This window comes from Ailuropoda melanoleuca, chromosome 2, assembly GCF_002007445.2.
Source record: "Ailuropoda melanoleuca isolate Jingjing chromosome 2, ASM200744v2, whole genome shotgun sequence".
Taxonomy (NCBI): Eukaryota; Metazoa; Chordata; class Mammalia; order Carnivora; family Ursidae; genus Ailuropoda; species Ailuropoda melanoleuca.
The window spans coordinates 87,455,623-87,473,750 of NC_048219.1; the positions used below are offsets into that span (position 1 = coordinate 87,455,623).

Here is an 18,128-nt window from a genome sequence, read left to right on the forward strand (position 1 = left end):
TTAAAAACAGCATTTTCTTTGAAGTCTCATATGCTTTTCATGACCTCTCTTCCATAGAGTGAAATGCACTAGTCAAATGTCCCATTTACTCTACAAAGCCGAGGCACTGTTTTTAGCTAACCAACTCTTCGGACAACAGTTTTTGCCCAGTAAACTTGCAGGCGGCAACTCACAGTCCTTATCGCCGATAGCTGCTTTCTTCCTCACTTAAGTGGAGTGGCTTATAAAACAGTCAACCGAAGAATAAAGTTGCTGGTAGTTGTGTCTTATCCACGGTGATGCTGTTAGGGAGGTAACCCCATCACAAGTCCTCCCAGTGTCTTCCCTCCACCAAAGAGAAATTGGCTTGAGTCATCTTTTGGTTTGTGGTGGCAAGCTCACTGAGGAGGCAGTGCTATGACAATGTGTAAAAGAACCCATCAATTCTCACTCTGAGATTTCTCACTTAAGAAATGGTCTAGTCAAAGATCCCAATCCAGGGGCCCTGAGGTTCACCTGGTGAGAGAGAAGTGAGCTCAAGGACAGGCTGGGAGGAGTATGGCCCAGGGAAAGAGGTGTGAGTAACAGGACCACGGGAAGCAAAGTGAGGGGAGGTAGGGGCGGGACAGTAAGAAGAGACAGTACAGCAGTGCAGGTTAGTGTGAGAAAAACCCAGAGATTTATGTAACATCTTCAGGAGCAAATAGGCAGGAAAGGTTCTCCAGCCCACATGCATCTGTTCTGGAATCTGAAAATGACTTTGGAGAGTTTTGATTTTTTAGCAGTCCCTCTGCCTGATGTTCCACAAAGCTCCAGCACAAGGACCCCGCTACCTTGCGTACAGCAGACACTCAAATATTTGTTGACTTTTAAAAGGAGGGGCAATGGGGCACCTGAGTGGCTTAGTCGTTAACCATCTGCCTTCAGCTCAGGTCATGATCCCAGCGTCCTGGGATCAAGCCCCACATCGGGCTCCCTGCTCAACGGGAAGCCTGCTTCTCCCTCTCCCATTCCCCCTGCTTGTGTTCCCTCTCTTGCTGTCTCTCTCTCTCTGTGTGTGTCAAATAAATAAAATCTTTAAAAAAAAAAGGGGGGGGGGCAAGGAGGAAGTTGGGGCAAATCACGAATCACTTGTCTCCCATAAGCCAGAATCTATTTAAACTATAAATCCAAATCCAAACCACTCTCGTCTGCCTGGCCAGCNACTATAAATCCAAATCCAAACCACTCTCGTCTGCCTGGCCAGCAAGCCCTCAAATGATCACGCCTGCTACTTTTTCCTCACCATGTAGGACACTGGGACATTTTGCTTCCTCATTTATGAAGATACCCTGGATTTTCCTATTCTTTTTAAAGCACTTTTTAACAGAGTGAGAAATAGAGATGGTGAGAAAGGGAGGGGTGTGTGTGTGTGTACAAAGCCTAAACAGTAAACTGGAGTCAGAACACCTGGATTCTAATCCATTTAGCCAGTAACTTGCTGCGTAAACTTGGCCCAGTCGATTGATCTGCCATGCAGTTTACTCATTTTCCAAGTGGGAATAATATTTATTTTATATACCACACAAGGTGGCACTAAAGATTTAAAGAAATGATATATAAGAACATTTTGAAAGGGTAAATTTCTGTATCAGTCTAAAATAGAGGAATTTACTACTATAGTAAATGAAAAGAGGTTAAGAGGAATATTGTTGAATTAGGAGGAAAGGGGGTGTCTGGGAAAAGAGAAAAGCCCCTCCTTCGTTTGACACATGCCAGAAAAAGCCAAGACCACCGCATTCCTGAAACCACAAAATCGGTCAATACTTTCTTTTATCTCAAGACATCTCCAGAAAAAAGAGTTCTTGCTTTTCCCTGTTCTTGTGTGCCGGGATTTGTATTCATTTTGTGGTTATTGCATGTCTACCATATGCCAAGCACCGTATTTGCTAGCTTGTAATTGTTCAGTAATTAGTCCTAGAGGGCAATCCTTGCAGATCTTCATAGGACTTTCGCAGGTCATCGCCTATATTCCACTAACTTTCCTTGCTGATGGAACTGGTAGTTCATCCCTCAAGCTTTAATATGTTGAGGAACAGAGTCCTACCGAAATTCAGTGACTTGGGGCACCTGGGTGGCTCAGTGGGTTAAGCATGGGCTCTGAGTTTCGGCTCAGGTCACCATCTCAGGACTGTGAGACGAGCCCCGCATGGGGCTCTGCACTCAGCGTGGAGTCTGTTTGTCCCTCTCCCTCTGCTCCTGTCTCTCTCTCTCAAATAAATAAATAAAATCTAAAATTAAAATTAAAAAAAAAAAAAATTCAGTGACTTGACCAAAGGCCACAAAGTAGTGATGATGAAACTAGTACCCAAACCTGGGTTTCCTGACTCCCCTCCTCCCCTTAAATATGGATTGTAAAAAAATGAAGTTACTAAGATGTTGGCGTGTAAGCTCTGAGGCACATCTGGTGTAAGCATCAGCAGAGGTTCCCCCAGTCAGGGCATCCTCTGGCCCTTCCCTCCACAGGACTCGGATGCAATGTTTCCAGGTCAGTGCAGCAGGAAGAGACACCCAGGTAACTGGAAGTTTAAGCTTCACCTGGAGCTTATATTTAAAGCCACACGGTGCTCTGGACAATGGCTTTCGAGACAGAAATCTACTCCTGCCAGTACTTACCGTGTGTCTGCATATCCCTCGGCCATCCTGAGTCTCTCTTTATGTGCAATGATCATACGTATATCCACTTCATGCTTAGGAGGCTCAAAGAAGGCCTGAGGCTTTGTAAACCGATAGCAACGTGTATTAGTATTAACTCCACTCCCCCCGCGCGCCCCTACACGTCCGTACCCCCTCCACCGGGAGCATAAAACTTTTCCCCAACACCTGACCTACCCCAGGCCACTATCTCTACCACCTAGGCGGTGTGAATTCCAGAGGCCGGTTCCCGTAAGGCGGGCGCCCTCCCACCTCCCGCTCTTGTTTTTGTTTTGCGTTTGGGAGGGAGACGATCTCGATCTAGGCTATCTCGGTCTTCCTAAATCTCTCTCCATTATCCGCTGCAGCCGCCTCCGCGGTCTGTCTATGCAGGTCCGGCCGGTCGGTGTGTCGGGCTCCGCCCCTGGCTCCGGCCGCAGGTGCGAGCGTGGGTCCCGCGCCCCCCTGGGAGCCGCTCTCCCGCTGCGTTTGGGTCTGTCTTCTTCACCCTCAGCGAGTCAGAAACAAAGGAGGGGGGTGGGGGAGCGCACCATCTCCGGCTCCGCGATTCGCCCTTTATTCTGAACTCGCAACGTCAGCGGGCCGGCGGATGGAACCGCGGGGCGCGGGCCGGGCCGCCCACAGCGCGCCGGGCCGGGGAGCTGGCGGCGGGGGCGCGCGGNGAAGGGGAGAGTCCGGGAGAGGGAGGGAGGAGCGGCGGCGCCGGGGGCAGCTCCGCCAGCCGGCCCCTTCCCCCGCGCCCGCGCCCACCCGGAATGATGAAGAAGAACAATTCCACCAAGAGGGTGAGTGCGCCCGCGCCCGCCGCCGGGGGCTCTTGTGCGCGGACCTGGGTCGGGGGCTCGGACTTGGCTCACTTTCCGCGCGCCCCCGGCGCCCCCTCCCCGGGCGGCCGGCCGCCGCCTGCGTGCGCGCTGCAGCGGCCCCGAGACAATGAGAAATAAAATAAAGCGCCGCGAAGCCCGGCGCGGCGGGGACCGAGGCTGCGGGAGGGGACGGGGGGCCCTGGCGGCCAGCCGGAGACCCCCTGCGCCCAGGCCGCCCGGCCCTTGCCTCCCGCGCTTGGAGTTGTGCATGTGGGGGAAGCGGGAGGGCAGCGGCGGGGGACAGAGTTGCCCGCAGCGAAAGCCTTCCGAGAAGTGGGGCGCGAAAGCTGGGCGCCCTGAGTCCGGCCTCCGGGGGGGCGGTCACGGGAAAGGCGGAGAGGGGAGCCGAGGGGGGTCGTGAGGGCCGGAAGGAGCGGCGGGGAAAGCGGCAGCCCCCTAACCGGAAGGTTCTGCTCTTGCCCTGGGGCAGGGGCTTCAGGATGGCAGTCACCCGTCCGCGCCGCCCGAGAAGGTCGGCTGGGTCCGGAAATTCTGCGGGAAAGGGATTTTCAGGGAGATTTGGAAAAACCGTTATGTGGTGCTGAAGGGGGACCAGCTGTACGTCTCTGAGAAGGAGGTAGGTGCCCTTTGCCTCCTCTGTCCCTGCGTCCTCATACTCCCCGTTTTGACCCCCCACGGGGGACTCACCGCCCCCCTTCCCTCATCCCCCATTTCGTTCCAAAGCAAGTTCAGCACTTCGGTTGGTCTCTACCCCATCGGATCTGCAGAGAAGGGTCACCCTTTCTCCAGAAGACCCGAGTTAGAATTCGAAGTTGAGCGTGCATCTTACTTCATGATAAACACCTTTCTGGCAACGACCATAACCCCCCTCCCAAGGTGTTCCAAAAGTTCTAAGTGTCCCCTGCTGCCCCCTTCCCTATCCTGGCAGCTAGCTGAAGGTAGGACTTTGTTTTTCTTTGCTACAGCTGCTGAAAAACTCTGTTCAGCTTCTTCATCCCTTCCCGTCCCCCTGCCCCAAGCCCGCTAACCTCCTCTTTCCTGTCTCTAGCGAGGGGCACATGCAGGTCATATCACAAGGGCAGCTGCCCCAATCACAGAAACCATGTACACAACCCTCGGTCAGTCTCATATGACCTCAGGCAGAGTATCCATGAGTGGCAGTTATTTCTGTTGAAGCCAACGTTCCTAACCAGTATGCTTCGCACTCCATTAAAAAAAAAAAAAAAGCAGTAAGAAACTCATTCTCCACCCTCTTCATAACTTCCCCCATTTGTATCAGAAAAGAGACAAATGGAGTCACAAACCCCTGTCTGTCCCTGGGTAGTTAAAATGAAAACCACAGTCCACATTCAGAACCTGAGCCCAGATCATTGAATCCTCATTCTTCTCCCTTTTATCTCTGTTTCTTGAGATAAGTTAAAGCCTGAGAAACTGACATTGCCCTCCATGGGTTGGAAGTCATTCCAGTCCCTACTTCTGAGACTGCATCCGCCTTAGGCTAGGAGACTGTCCTGTACTCCCCTGGTTGGGTGGCCCTTCCTCCCCCAATCCTGTGTTCCCTCCCCCAGGCCTAACTGGGAAGTCCACCCTGAGTTCTAACCTCTTCTGCTTTCGGCAGTAGACTATATTTAGGTAAATAAATCCTTTTATGGTATTGAAACAGACACATGCGCAGTCCTAGAGAAAGTATTCATCTGAACAGATCGTGTACCTAGGCAAGTAGGGAAGAGCTAAGCTGTGCCCAGGCCCAAGCCATCCCTCTTCTGGGTGTTTCGACCTGACTGTTCACGCTAAGCTGGGAACTTGGTGATGGAGGGTGGTGAGATAAGACTTTGAAAGCAGGATTTATTTTTAAGGGCCACCTCCACCCAATCCCGGATCCTATAGAAGGTTTTTCCACAATTTGCTGGCTTTCCAGTTTAAAAAATAATAGTAATAAACAAGTGTTGTCAAAGTGTATCTCCTGTCTTCCCCAAATTTCATAATGGCAGGAAACTCTGGTGAGCAATCAGGGAGAACTTCCCACACGTCAAAAGGGAACCATGAGAACAGTGAAAGGGTAGAAGGAACAAGACATCTTTTCTTGTTTGTTATCTGTCCAAAGGACAGAGTCTTGGAACAGAAGAGCGCGCTTGCTCCTTGTTTGTGGAGGAAGGAGTACAGAAACAGGGAAGGATGGAATGACCTCAGCCTCCGAGCTATCCTGTGAGTCAAGAGCGTCTGACCGGTCATGGGGCCCGCTGCCCCCTGCTGAGAAGGGTGCAGGAGAAGTGGGAACAAGCCTCCCGTTACTCCTCTTCTTGGGAGCCCGTTTCCGGGCTATGGCGGGCCTGCACTGAGGGTGAAGCTGACAGAAGACTCTAGGCTCTATTCTGTCCACTTCCCACAAGCTCCAGAGCTAATAGAGTCAAGATTTTTTTTTTTAATGCAAAGTATAATGTTTGTAATTTATGTGTTAACATAAGAATATTCCTAACCCTCTCCCCTCGAATTTTCAAGTCTTTTTTGTTACTTCTCCTCATAAAGGCGGGGTCTCCCACCACCACCTCCACCAAAGAAATCCTTCTGTTTGTTGTTATTCATCATTTTCCTCAGTCGAAGGGAACCTTAAGATCATGGGGTTGCTGCATAGGAACAGAAGCTAGATCTTAGGGAGATCTCCTGGTAGAGGAAAGTGGGTTCAGGGCATCTTTTTTGGCAAGGGACAGTCCCTTTCTGTGGGCCTAGGGGAAAGGGTTAGCTTTGGAAGATGAGTAAATGAGCCTTTGGGCATTTGGTGGAGGAAAGGCAAGGGTCTCGGAGTTGTCCATCTTCCGTGGGAACTGGAATATACTCGTCCCGCCGTTTGTCTTGCCCCTTCTCCTACCACTGCCCTATCAAGGCCTAACCTCTGTCACTGTCTCCTTCCTGGAGCTCCTTGTCAGCCGTGTCCAAGGCAGAATACCCCCCTCCCTTCCCTTCCCTTCTCCCTTCCCTTCCCTTCCTGTAAGGAAAACAGAACAAGTGACTCTCCTCCCCTGGCTCCATACACACACCCAGCACTTTCCTCTCTAAGCGCTCTGGCAGCTGCTGATAGTCTCAAGTCTGAGGAGAAGGGCAGGAGGACTGATGCATCATCCTCCCTCCCTGCCCCACGTTTCTGGGAATTGTTCTTAGATACCCCTTGCCGACGTCTTCTCCACTTCCATCCACAATCCCCCCGGGGCCTCCGGTCACTTAGAGCCCAAAGCCGGCGAGGAGGCGCGCCATGCCCACACAAACAGGCAGTTGTATGAGCAGCCATTGCCCCCAACGAGGCTGTGTGATGAGCCCTCCTCCTCTGTGTCAGTCCCCTGGCCCCAGCAGCAAGTCCAAAGGACAGGCAGATGCAAGACCAGAGCTGAGCCGGGGAGTGGAAGACAGAACCAGTCCCCCACCTCAAGGCTGCTGAGAATCAGGAGAACAGATGAAGTCACCTGCATGCGCACAGTTCCCAGCTCAGCACATGAGAGAGAATTCCAGTCAGGGAGGGTGGCTGCTTCCAAGGGAGATAGGAGACTACTTTTATCTGTTTGTTTCCTTTCCTTTGACTGAGGAGCGTGATGAATAACAACAAACAGAAGGATTTCTTTGGTGGAGGTGGTGGTGGGAGACCCTGCCTTTATGAGGAGAAGTAACAAAAAAGACTGTTTTGAACGAAAGATGAGACATCTCTCATCCCAGGAAAACACAAGCAGCTCATTCCCAGGGTCTTCCGAGCCCAGGCTCAAAACGGCAGAGGGCGACAGGGCTTCCTCATCGCAGGCTGCTCCTCTGAGCCAGTGACTAAGTCTCCCTCCTCTTGCAAGCCAGAACAATCCATGAGCCACAGCTTCAGAGTCCCAGGCCTGTGGGGAACACCTGAGCAGAGAGGAGAGACAATGGCGAGGCAGAAATATTACTGGAACGTGCTTGGTGGCATTCCACCAAGGCTGGTTGGGGTCAGAGGATGTAGAGAGAATTGTGGTCTCTGATGAGACATTTGGCAAGAGAGTGAAGAGCCAAATCCAGGCTAAAGCTTCGAAGGGTGGAACCAGGGCGCAAGAGAGACACCACGAGCAAGAAGGGCTCAGTTTAGACCCAAAGTAGAACTTCCCGGCAGGAAGGTGCTGAGGCTCTCAAACTGGAACCGGGAAGAAGGAGCAGAATACAAGTCTGAAATTCCGTCCTCTGGGGACAGCGGAAGCGCATCTCTGTTTAGAGAGAAGTGGATGACTTCAGGGGCTCCCGAAGCCTGCAGGGCTGGGCCGGGTTGTCTCAGGACCTTGGAGGGCAGAACGAGGGTAGGAACTGCGGTGTATTTTCAGCTTGTCTGAAAAAAGTGAGCACAGGGGACTGCTGTTTCTGTGGTGCTGAAGCTCCTGAAAGGAAGGGGCTCCATGACGCCTTTAGAATATATTTGAGGAGGGAGTTGGCTCAGGTGAGAAAGCCTAGCTGGCCCAGTCCGTGGAGCGTGTGGCTCTTCATCTTGGGGTTCTGACGTCAAGCCCCATGTTGGGTGTAGAGATTACTTAAAAAATTAATAAAATCTATTTTTTTAGAGCAACAATGTAAACGTTTCATAAGATGGGGGAGACCAGAGGTAGCCTTTGCCCCCAGTCGTCTGCTGATGTTAACCCTGCTATTACCTCCTCCCTCTGGACGATCAGCAGCCCTCCAGGTCTTGCTTTCTTCAGGATGATAGGATTAACCTATTAGCCACGTAAGCTGTGTCTTTTGAAGGACATGACAGGGGTCATAGTGAAGAGAGACATCCTGGGGCCCTGAACCAGGAGCTCAGCTGAAGAGAGCGGGGATAAGGGGTTTACATGGAAACCCACCTAGGAGTCAGGGCTTGAGGGCTGCCCCAGGGCTGTGCCTGCTGTCAGGCCTGTGTGGGCCTTGGGTCAGACAGCTCTTCTGGCCTGTCCTCCCTCCCCTCTCCTTAGGCTTCTCCTGCTTCCCAAGACCCGTCTAAAATAACAGCCTGGGGGAAGGCATCAAGTCATTTTATCCTCAGCACCTCACCTCTAACCCTCCCCTAGGTAAAAGATGAGAAAAATATTCAAGAGGTGTTTGACCTGAGTGACTATGAGAAGTGTGAAGAGCTCCGGAAATCCAAGAGCAGGAGCAAGAAAAATCACAGCAAGTTTACTCTTGCCCACTCCAAACAGCCCGGCAACACGGTATGTCTCTCCTGCCTCCTCGGCCCTTGGAACGGTGGCGGCTTGCATGTCGGGGGCAGAGGAGAACACCTTCGCCCTTCAGGTTCTCTCTCTCCACTCTGGCTCAGAAGCCCTGGACTTGCTCTCCTGCCAGCTTTTGTTATTTAACCTGAGAATATTGTGGCCATTTCCTTCCCTCCAGGCAAGCCAGCCTTTAAACTGTCCAACCACAGAGATCATCTCTCGCTCGCTCGCTCGCTCTCTCTCTCACACACACGCACAGGCACACACGCACACATACATCTTACATCTCTAGGAAGAAAATCACTTTCCTTGTACCCTGATAGGTGAAGTTCTGAATCTAATTTTTCTTGTCTGAGGAGACTTAGGAAAGTTCCTGTCATATTCTGTTGACTCAAATACTTAAAAATCTTTATTTTAGTACCTGTCCTTTATGATTTATCAAACCTCCTATAATTATCTCCAATGACATATTAGTATCCATTACCCTTCCTAGCTCTTCTTTGCCCATTTCTAAAACAACCTCTGAGCTGTGGCATCTTCTAGGAATAGAGGCTGGTGTCCTTAGGTTATGGATGACTCCAGAAGCAGAATCTCTCTCCTTCTAGGAGCTGGGTCTAAGAGAATGAGATGATAATTCCTTATTTTTTCACTGTCCTGGTGAGGCACAAACCCTAAAACCCTGGCTGAACCAAGTGTCTTCCCCTCACAGGCTCCCAACCTGATCTTCCTGGCAGTGAGTCCAGAAGAGAAGGAATCATGGATCAATGCCCTCAACTCTGCTATCACCCGAGCCAAGAACCGCATCTTGGATGAGGTCAGGGGGGTTCATTTGGAGGGGAGGAACACCAGGGCCGAGGCAGTAACCATGACTCACTTAAAGAGGGAGATTATGGAGTGGACACACTTAACTTGCTATCCTCCATGAGCTACACTTCTTTAGCTCCCTTTGAAAACCCCATTCTCCCACCTTCTGAGTCTTTCTGCCAACTCCTCTTTCCGTGCTTTGTGATGTATGGGGCCAGCCTTGGAGACCCCACACGTGCAGTAAAGGCCTTGCCCTTGGATTTTCTCAGAAGCAGTTAATGGGGTGGGTTTATTTCTCAGTCCAGGCATGTTCAGGCCTCAGGGGCTGCTGGGTTGGGACAATCTCTGAAGAGCACCCAAGACTCACAGTGCATCTCTTCAGGTCACCGTTGAGGAGGACAGCTATCTCGCCCACCCCACTCGAGACAGGGCAAAAATCCAGCACTCCCGCCGCCCCCCAACTCGGGGACACCTGATGGCCGTGGTACGTAAGATTGTAAGAAAATAAAATTTGTTTGAAGGGCCAACTCCATGTCGGTCTGTCTCAGACAAGACTATCTAGCCCACAAGAGGCATTTGTGGTACCAAGGTCAAAGGCTAGGGAAGTCCCTTCGCCCTGTACCCCTGCCCGATTCCTCCAAATCAGAAACTCACCTACTATGAGTTCAAAAGTCCTTGCCCTCAATAAATTTATCATTCCTTGTGGAAAATGAGATCTACCCACAAGGAAAGTGAAAATAGAAGAGGTGAGTGCTGTACCATGGAGTAGAAGTTTCTGCGCAATGGCGGCCAGCCTGAGGCGAGCAGCTTCAGGCCCTGCGGTCGCTTCCAGGAGGAAGGATCACCGTGACCCCCGTATCACACAAAGTGTGGTTCCTCTCACTGTCCGAGCTCTCAGTCTCTAGGGAGTCGGCTATAGTAGAAAGAATACAGGGTTTGGAATCGGACAGAACCAGGTTGGAACCTGGCTTTGCAGTTTACTCTCCGTGATTCCCTGAAGCGGCGCGTCTTCAGCAGGAAAGGGGGGCAGTCATCATGCCTACCTGGAAGGGCTGCTGTGAGGAAGGAATGATTGAAACAACATATGTGTCAATATGCATGAGGTGCTGGATACTACCTGAATTATTTTGTATTATTACAATATTCTGGAAATAGAACGAGTTTTACTTTAAGGCGAGGGGTTCTGAGCTCTGACGGGCAGAGGCAGTTGCGGTGTGTGGCTCAGAGGACACAGATGGAGGAGGACAGGGCCTGTGCTGTTTGGTGTCAACCCCAGTCTGATGCTTAGAGTCCGCAAGGCGAGAAACGAAGGCACTCTTCAGGAAGTTTAGTAAAATGGAGAGTGTGGAAAACAGGAGAAGTCACTTTATTTTTTTTTTATTTTTTTTAAAAGATTTTATTTATTTATTCGACAGAGATAGAGACAGTCAGCGAGAGAGGGAACACAAGCAGGAGGAGTGGGAAAGGAAGAAGCAGGCTCATAGTGGAAGAGCCTTGACGTGGGGCTCAATCCCATAACGCTGGGATCACGCCCTGAGCCGAAGGCAGACGCTTAACCGCTGTGCCACCCAGGCGCCCCCAGGAGAAGTCACTTTAAATCACAGAAAAATAAGAGAAACGTTCCGATCACTATCAAGGGAGTGAGAAACAGTAAGACAGTCCAAGGGCTCAGTCAGGACCGAGCGCTTCTCACTCAGGGAAGGCGCGCTGAGGACGAAAGGGCCAGTTGGCCTCTGTCGTTCAGCCAGTCACTCCTGAGCGGCCTGCTGATGGCGGTTCATTCCCGCCCTCTCCCTCTCTAGGCTTCCACCTCTACCTCGGATGGGATGCTGACTCTGGACCTGATCCAGGAGGAAGACCCTTCCCCTGAGGAGCCGACCTCTTGCGCCGAGAGCTTTCGGGTGGACCTGGACAAGTCTGTGGCGCAGCTGGCCGGCAGCCGGCGGAGGGCCGACTCGGACCGCACCCAGCCCTCCTCAGACCGAGCCAGCGGCCTCCCCCGGTCTTGGGAGAAGCCAGACAGAGGGGCCACCTACACCCCCCAGGCACCTAAGAGGTTGACCCCCGCAGAGAAGGGCCGCTGCGCCTCCCTGGAGGAGATCCTGTCTCAGCGGGATGCCGCCCCGGCCCTCGTCGCACCGCCCCCGGGGCAGCTGTCCCGGATCCAGGACCTGGTGGCGAGGAAACTGGAGAAGACTCAGGAGCTGCTGGCGGAGGTTCAGGGACTGGGAGACGGGAAGCGAAAGGCCAAGGACCCCCCTCGCTCTCCTCCCGATTCTGAGTCAGAGCAGCTGCTGCTGGAGACGGAGCGACTGCTGGGAGAGGCGTCGTCGAACTGGAGCCAGGCGAAGAGGGTGCTGCAGGAGGTCAGGGAGCTGAGGGACCTGTACAGACAGATGGACCTGCAGACCCCCGACTCCCACCTCAGGCCAGCCGCTCCGCACAGTCAGTACCGGAAGAGCCTGATGTGAAGGAGCGGGGGCGGCTGGAGCTTGGCGGGTGGGGGACACGGACTCTTATCTCCGAGTGTTGCAGGATAAAGCTTTTTTATTTACCTCAGTCAAAAAAAGGAAAAAAAAAAAAAACGCACAAACTTGTTGCTGTTGCTGCTGGCCAACCTTCCCCCACCCTCCTCTCCTTCCTTATCCGTGTCTGTCTCTCTGACAGCAGTTGCCTCAGATTTGAAGAGGTGACCCCGACAGCAGTGTTAAGAAGCTTTCACCCAGATTGGGGGGGGGACGGGATAAAGGCGTAGTCTGGCCACTTACACGCACCACCCCTCTGACGCGGCAGGGGGCGTACTGCTGCTCCCGAGGACGTGGATGAGCTGAGTTTGGGGGGAGGCTTTTCTCTTACGTCCCGTTCCGGGTTTTCAATCTGAGGGTGAAATTTCAGCTGTCCGGCTCTAGCCCTGGGGATATGGAAGCCAACTGTCTGTGCTCGCAGAAGCGACATCTGTCCCGGCCCTGAGTAGGATTTGTGGGTTCCCACCAGACACACCAGCTTCTTGCTCACGTCCTCTAACGAGACTGAGCTGCCTGGATATCTTGTTTGCCGTGTTTCTTCCCTTCGTTTCCCACACCTTCCCCAACACCGACTCAGAGATCCAGTCCTGGACAGTTGGAACGGTGGGGTCCTTCGGTGAGGGGGCCCAGTGCAGGGGAACTAGGGGCGGCTGACCCCACAGAAGAACCGCACTAAGAACGAAACTGATTTGCAATGCAAGCTGGGCAGGATTGAGGGGAAAACCAAACGTGTGCCCAGGTTCCTCTTTTGGCCAAGCGAGGTTTCCTGTAGCCTCTCCCTCTCCTTCCTCAGACCTCTCTCCCAACACTCATACCGCCCCGACTTCAGCAAAACCTCTTCATGCTCACGCCACCACCCTCCTGGCCAGGCTCGCTTGCATTCTTGTCAACGGTAGCTCTCACACGCTCATTCTGTTTTGTTTGCTTCTTTGAAGTTCCTTAGATCAGGTTAGCAATAGTGACAGGGTCCAGAGAAGAGTTGTGAAGGCAAGAGCTGAGTGGCTTTTGACAGGAAGCAGACAGAAAGCCACATGAGTCAACTGAAGGGGTTAGAAACCACTTGGAAGTATATGCACCCCTTGCTAGCCCCTTGACCCTCCTTCCTGGATCTCGCCTCCAAGAGCCAAGACCTAGCGCTTCTCTTGGGGGTGAGAGGGGAGACGGGGAACGTGGGGACAGACTGCCACTTGGATGTTGACATTCAGGAAGATGTGGTAGGAGGGAGAAAAGGAAAATCCTCTGGGTGACGCGCAGACCCTTCAATTCCCATTCTTCTGTTCTGATGTTGCTTCCACATCCCAAGTAAGCACGATGGGGGATGTCTCCAAGTTAAACAGTCCCTGTGGAGGAGAGGTCCTTGCACCATGAGATGCTGAAGATTTTCCCTAGCTCTAGCTGTCGTTCTCTAAACAAGTCTCTTCCCCGAGGAATAAGTATCCTACTTGAGTGAGGGAGAGGACCGACACCAGAGGGCCACCTAAACTCATCCCCAGGGTCTCCTGAGGTAGCAGGTGAGGAAATCTGGGTCTGCAGGCTTGCCATCCTCCACCTAGGCCTCCCTCTCCTAAATTCAGCATGTTCACTAGACCCACCCGTTGTCAAATCATGAAAATCAAGGTTAAAATATTTCCTTGTAGAAGTCCCCATCTTCGTACTAATTTTATTTTGCCAGCACTTTCCCTCTTCTTTTTCTTCCTGGTTGCTCCCACATAAGAAAAAGACAAGAGCGAGAAGGACATGTCTATCCCAACGTGCCAACTCCCTGTGGCTGCCAGCAGAGCTAGAGGACACAGGGAGGCCCTGGGAGCAGAATGACAGGTGAGGGAAGCAGAAAAGAAAGTTGGGGCCCCCCCAGGGGGACTGAGGCCCAGGCACCAGAACCAGGCCACAGGGGAGTGAAATGAGCCCAGCTTTGGAACCAGACAGATCTGAGTTCAGATTCTGACTTTTTCATTATGAGGCCCTGGGCAAGGCACCAGCTTTCTGTCAGTTTTCTCATCTGCGACATGAAGAGTTCTTGCTGGGCAGGCAAAGAGGACATAGGGAAATGCCTGCCTCCCGGCCGGCCCGTAACTAACTGCCACCACTCGGCAAAGGGCCACACAGCCACCCACCCGCCGTGCCTGCTGTGCTCAGGGAAATGACACGGTGGGCCGGGGACAGCGAGGGCTAGGAGACCGAGGGCCCGGGGGGTCACTGCCACTTCGCTCTAGGACGGGAGCGGACGAGGCCCCACACCACACGGTGCCCACGCCCTTTCTTCAAGGAGACGCAGCGCCAGGGACGGTAGGCAGAGGGGCAGCGCCAGATGTCCCGTCTCCGGCGCTGGGGATGAGCCCACGGGGTCCCTGAAGGTGGGCAGACGGGAGGCCGTAGCTCGGGGAGCCCGGCTTCCCCTCGCCCAGACCTCTCTCCCCGCATTCCATCAGCCCGAGGTCTTCACCAGCCCTGTAGCCTCCACTGCCTCCAGTTGCTGGGTTCGGGGATAAACGGGGAGATGGAGCGACTGGCTTACTACACGGCCGCCAGCCGGCCTGCTTCAGGGAGTGTGTTTTTCCTTCCTCCCCGTCCCTCTCCCATCGGTTGTGCCATATTCCTTTCTTACACAAAGGAACTGGAAAAGGGAGAATCTTCGGCAGGCCCTAGGTGGGGGAGATGAGGCAATCCAGGACACAGAGCTGGAAGGGGGTGAGGCGTGCAGACAGGTGAACTAACCGCCGTTGTCTCTTTCGGGGCCTTTTCCTCCACTTGGCCTGTTCTCACTTGTGAAGTAGGGTTGGGGAACAGGAGGAAAATGTCTGCGGTGTTGACCCGAAGAGCTGAGGGGTTCCTGTGCATGCTATTTCGCAGAGCTGTAGGCTGTTCAGCGTGAGAAGAAAAGGGGAGAACCCACCCCCCCAGTTGCTCTAACTCCTGCTCCTGCCTTCCGAAAGCCTGCCTGCTGAGCCCGGAGCGCTGAGCCTCGCTCCCAGCCCCTCTGTCAGCGCTGTGGTCTACCTTACTCGCCCCAGAAAAGCCCCCCCAAAATCTCTCCCTGTTCTACACCTCACAGGCCAGCGGACCGGGCCCCGCTCCTCAGCCCTCGAAGCTGGGCTCTGGCCCCCTCCCCTTCCCACTCCCTCCGGCGGCTGGTGCTTTCTCTTCCTCCTTTCTTCCAAGCTCCCAGTCTCCCGCCACAGCAGCCAATCCCCAGCCCGCTCCGGAGCCACACCATATAAGGAGAGGTTGGAAAGAAACCCGAGTAAATGTGGGAGCAAACGCCACACACACACACACACACACACACACGCATGCACACACACGCACACACGCACGCGCACGCACCAGCACATTCACGCACCTAAGAGTTTGAGCGCCTTTCTGCACGTGACCCAGTGTCTATCCGTCTGTGTGTATGACACCAGTCTCACCGGTCCCTGTCCCTGGCTCACCCCACCCATGGAACCAGGAACCTGTTTGCTATTCCCCGCCTTTATTCACACCCCCTGAGACCATCACTCCAACCAGTTGCCTCTGACCTAGATTTTCTGCACTAATTACAAGCCTAACGAGATCTAACAAACACCCAACTTAGCACAGCTGAGACCCTTGAGGTCAATTAACACAACCCAGCTCAGCTCCGGAAATGAGAGATGGAGCCAGAAGCTCTTGTACATGCCTCACCCCAGCCCCAACCCAACCCCGACCTTGGAAGCAGGCAGGGGGAGAATGCAAAAATTAGCAGAACCAGTTTAAAAATAGGCTCTTGGAGAGTTAACAAATGTGCGGAAAACTGCGTTAAGGTTGGAAAGAATACAGATTCCCAGCTCCTCCTGAGTTAGCAGGAGGGTAGACGTTGGTGCAGCAATAGAAACGAGACACATAAGGCAGTTTTCTTTTTCTTAAGGACAATGTGGAGAGGAGCAACTCCTAGAAGAGTGGGTAGCACTCGAATCTTGATCTGCACCCCAGTCTCCAACTCTTAATCCCCCTTCCTCTTTGCTCCCTGCGTTGGACAAGTTGGGGTGGTCTCCCCGGTCTTTCCTGCTGATTTGGAATACCTCTGAAATCACCTCCTTCTTTCAGAAATGCTAGATTCAGCCTCACTCTTGCTTTTCCTTCTTCCAGATATTAAAACAAGGAGAGCAAAGAGCCTCTTCTTCCCAAGAAACACAGAAGAGTGTAAAATAAAGGTGATCGAGTTTGGGTTAACAAAGTATTGTGATGCCCAATTACTGTCTTCTAGATGAAGGCTGAGAAGAACAGTCAGTGGTGGTAGAATCTGGTTGCTTGTGCAGCTTTCCCACCCAGCAGGACTGCAACACAATAGAAAGAAGATGAGTAGGGTGATGTGGTCCTCGGTTTCCTGGGCTCCTTTCTGTAGGTGGCAACACGAGGCAATAGAATGCTGCCCCGTCCTCCTCCTCTGCGGGCAGGCCAGCTGTCCTAACATCATCCCTAGCACTTGTGGCTCTATTGAGGTGGGAAGGGAAGGAGAAGGCTAGCAAAGTGCTCTCTGCCCGAGTGGGGAGGGGGACTTGGAGCCCCCTCAGGAACAGAAGGTCACTTCCCCCAGCCTCCCCCCAGCTCTGGCTGAGTGGGCTGCACTCCACTCGCACCCTGCTTCATCCACAGTCCACACGTACACAGCAACCAGGAACCGGGTGGGCAGGACAATTCACAGAAGCATCATGCCTGTGTGTAGATGACTCCCAAATTCACCTTCCAGGCCCCAACCTGCCTCTGAGATCAAAGAACTTACAGGCACAGGCCCATTTGACACCTCTACTTCGGCGTCTAACAGGTGACTTCAAGTTAAGTAAATGGGGAAAAGCCTTAAATAATGGTCCTTGCTGAATCAGCCTCCCTCCACGCTCTTTTGCAATGTGAGTTTACTGTTCCTCTGCTCGAGAGACATTGCTATTTCTCCAACGGCCATTTGAATCTGGGTTTGCCTTGTAACTTGCTTTCACCAACAGAACGTGCCATTGTGTAAGTTCCAGAGCTTAGACCCTGAAAGGTCTTGCAGTTCCCTCACTGCATGTAAGAAGCTTGGACGAGCATTCTTGAGGATGTGAGACCATATGGGGAAAGAGGTCTTGAAACCACATAGAATCATCCCAGCATCCAGCCTCCACACAAACACTGGCTAAACGCAGCTCACCATGCAAGACCCGAAGACCAACTGTCCGGTCAACCCACAGAATTGTGAGAAATGAATAAATCGTTGTCGTCTTAAGCCATTAAGTTTGGGGGTGATTTGCAATTAATTCACCAGTAGATACTGAAACAGAAATTGGTACATGGAAGTGGGATACAGCCATAATTAAACCCTAAAACACACTGGGCCCAGGGAGCAGACAGAGGCGAAAAGGGCAGGCAGCGAGAAGACTGTCAGTACAGGCTGGATGAGCCGGGAGGAAATTGCTGTGATTCCAAGCAGAATGCTAGCAATACCAATATGTTTTTCTTAGCTGTAAATGGTAAGGTTATCGAAAGAGGAAGGAACTAAAGAAGGAATCAGTTTGCAAGCAAAAGTTAAGGGGGGTAATCAGAAGGGGGAATGAAGCATGAGAGACTATGGACTATGAGAAACAAACTGAGGACTTCAGAGGGGAGGGGGGTGGGGGAATGGGATAGCCTGGTGATGGGTGGTAAGGAGGGCACGTATCGCATGGTGCACTGGGTGTTATATGCAACTAATGGAGCATCGAACTTTACATCGGAATCCGGGGATACTGTATGGTGACTAACATAATATAATAAAAAATCATTTAAAAAAAAAGTTAAGGGAGAAATAATAAGGAGACAAGGACAGTTTCCAGCCAGAAGAAACTGGAGAAGTTGAAAATCTTGTGCACTGTTGGTAAGAATGTAAAATGGTGCATCCGCTATGGAAAACAATAATAAAAACAGAATTATCACATGATCCAGCAATGCCACTCCTAGTATATACCCCCAAAAATTGAAAGCAAGATCTTGAAGAGATATCTGTTCACCCATATCTATAGCAGCATTATTCACAATGGGCCAGAGATGGAAGTAACTCAGGTCCATCAAAGGATGAATGGATAAACAAAATGCACTATATATATATATATATATATATATATATATATATATACACACACACA

General features: G+C 52.2%; 1 protein-coding gene across 1 annotated transcript; it reads left to right on the forward strand.

The window, feature by feature from the left end:
* Positions 1-3,337: 3,337 nt before the first annotated feature.
* On the forward strand, positions 3,338-12,083 carry PLEKHO1 (pleckstrin homology domain containing O1). Its single transcript, XM_034654201.1, has 6 exons — positions 3,338-3,458; positions 3,970-4,116; positions 8,543-8,683; positions 9,396-9,500; positions 9,873-9,974; positions 11,293-12,083. Exons 1-6 carry the CDS (start codon positions 3,429-3,431, stop codon positions 11,959-11,961), a joined length of 1,194 nt encoding a protein of 397 aa, XP_034510092.1. The 5' UTR covers positions 3,338-3,428; the 3' UTR covers positions 11,962-12,083.
* The last annotated feature ends 6,045 nt before the right edge of the window (positions 12,084-18,128 follow it).

What these genes read in the sequence shown, in the direction of transcription:
- PLEKHO1 (XM_034654201.1), top strand. Translation starts at nt 3,429, where the DNA reads ATGATGAAGAAGAACAATTCCACCAAGAGG. An exon ending in TGTACGTCTCTGAGAAGGAG is followed by an intron (nt 4,117 to 8,542) that starts GTAGGTGCCCTT and finishes ACCCTCCCCTAG; the next exon opens with GTAAAAGATGAGAAAAATAT. An exon ending in CCAAACAGCCCGGCAACACG is followed by an intron (nt 8,684 to 9,395) that starts GTATGTCTCTCC and finishes TTCCCCTCACAG; the next exon opens with GCTCCCAACCTGATCTTCCT.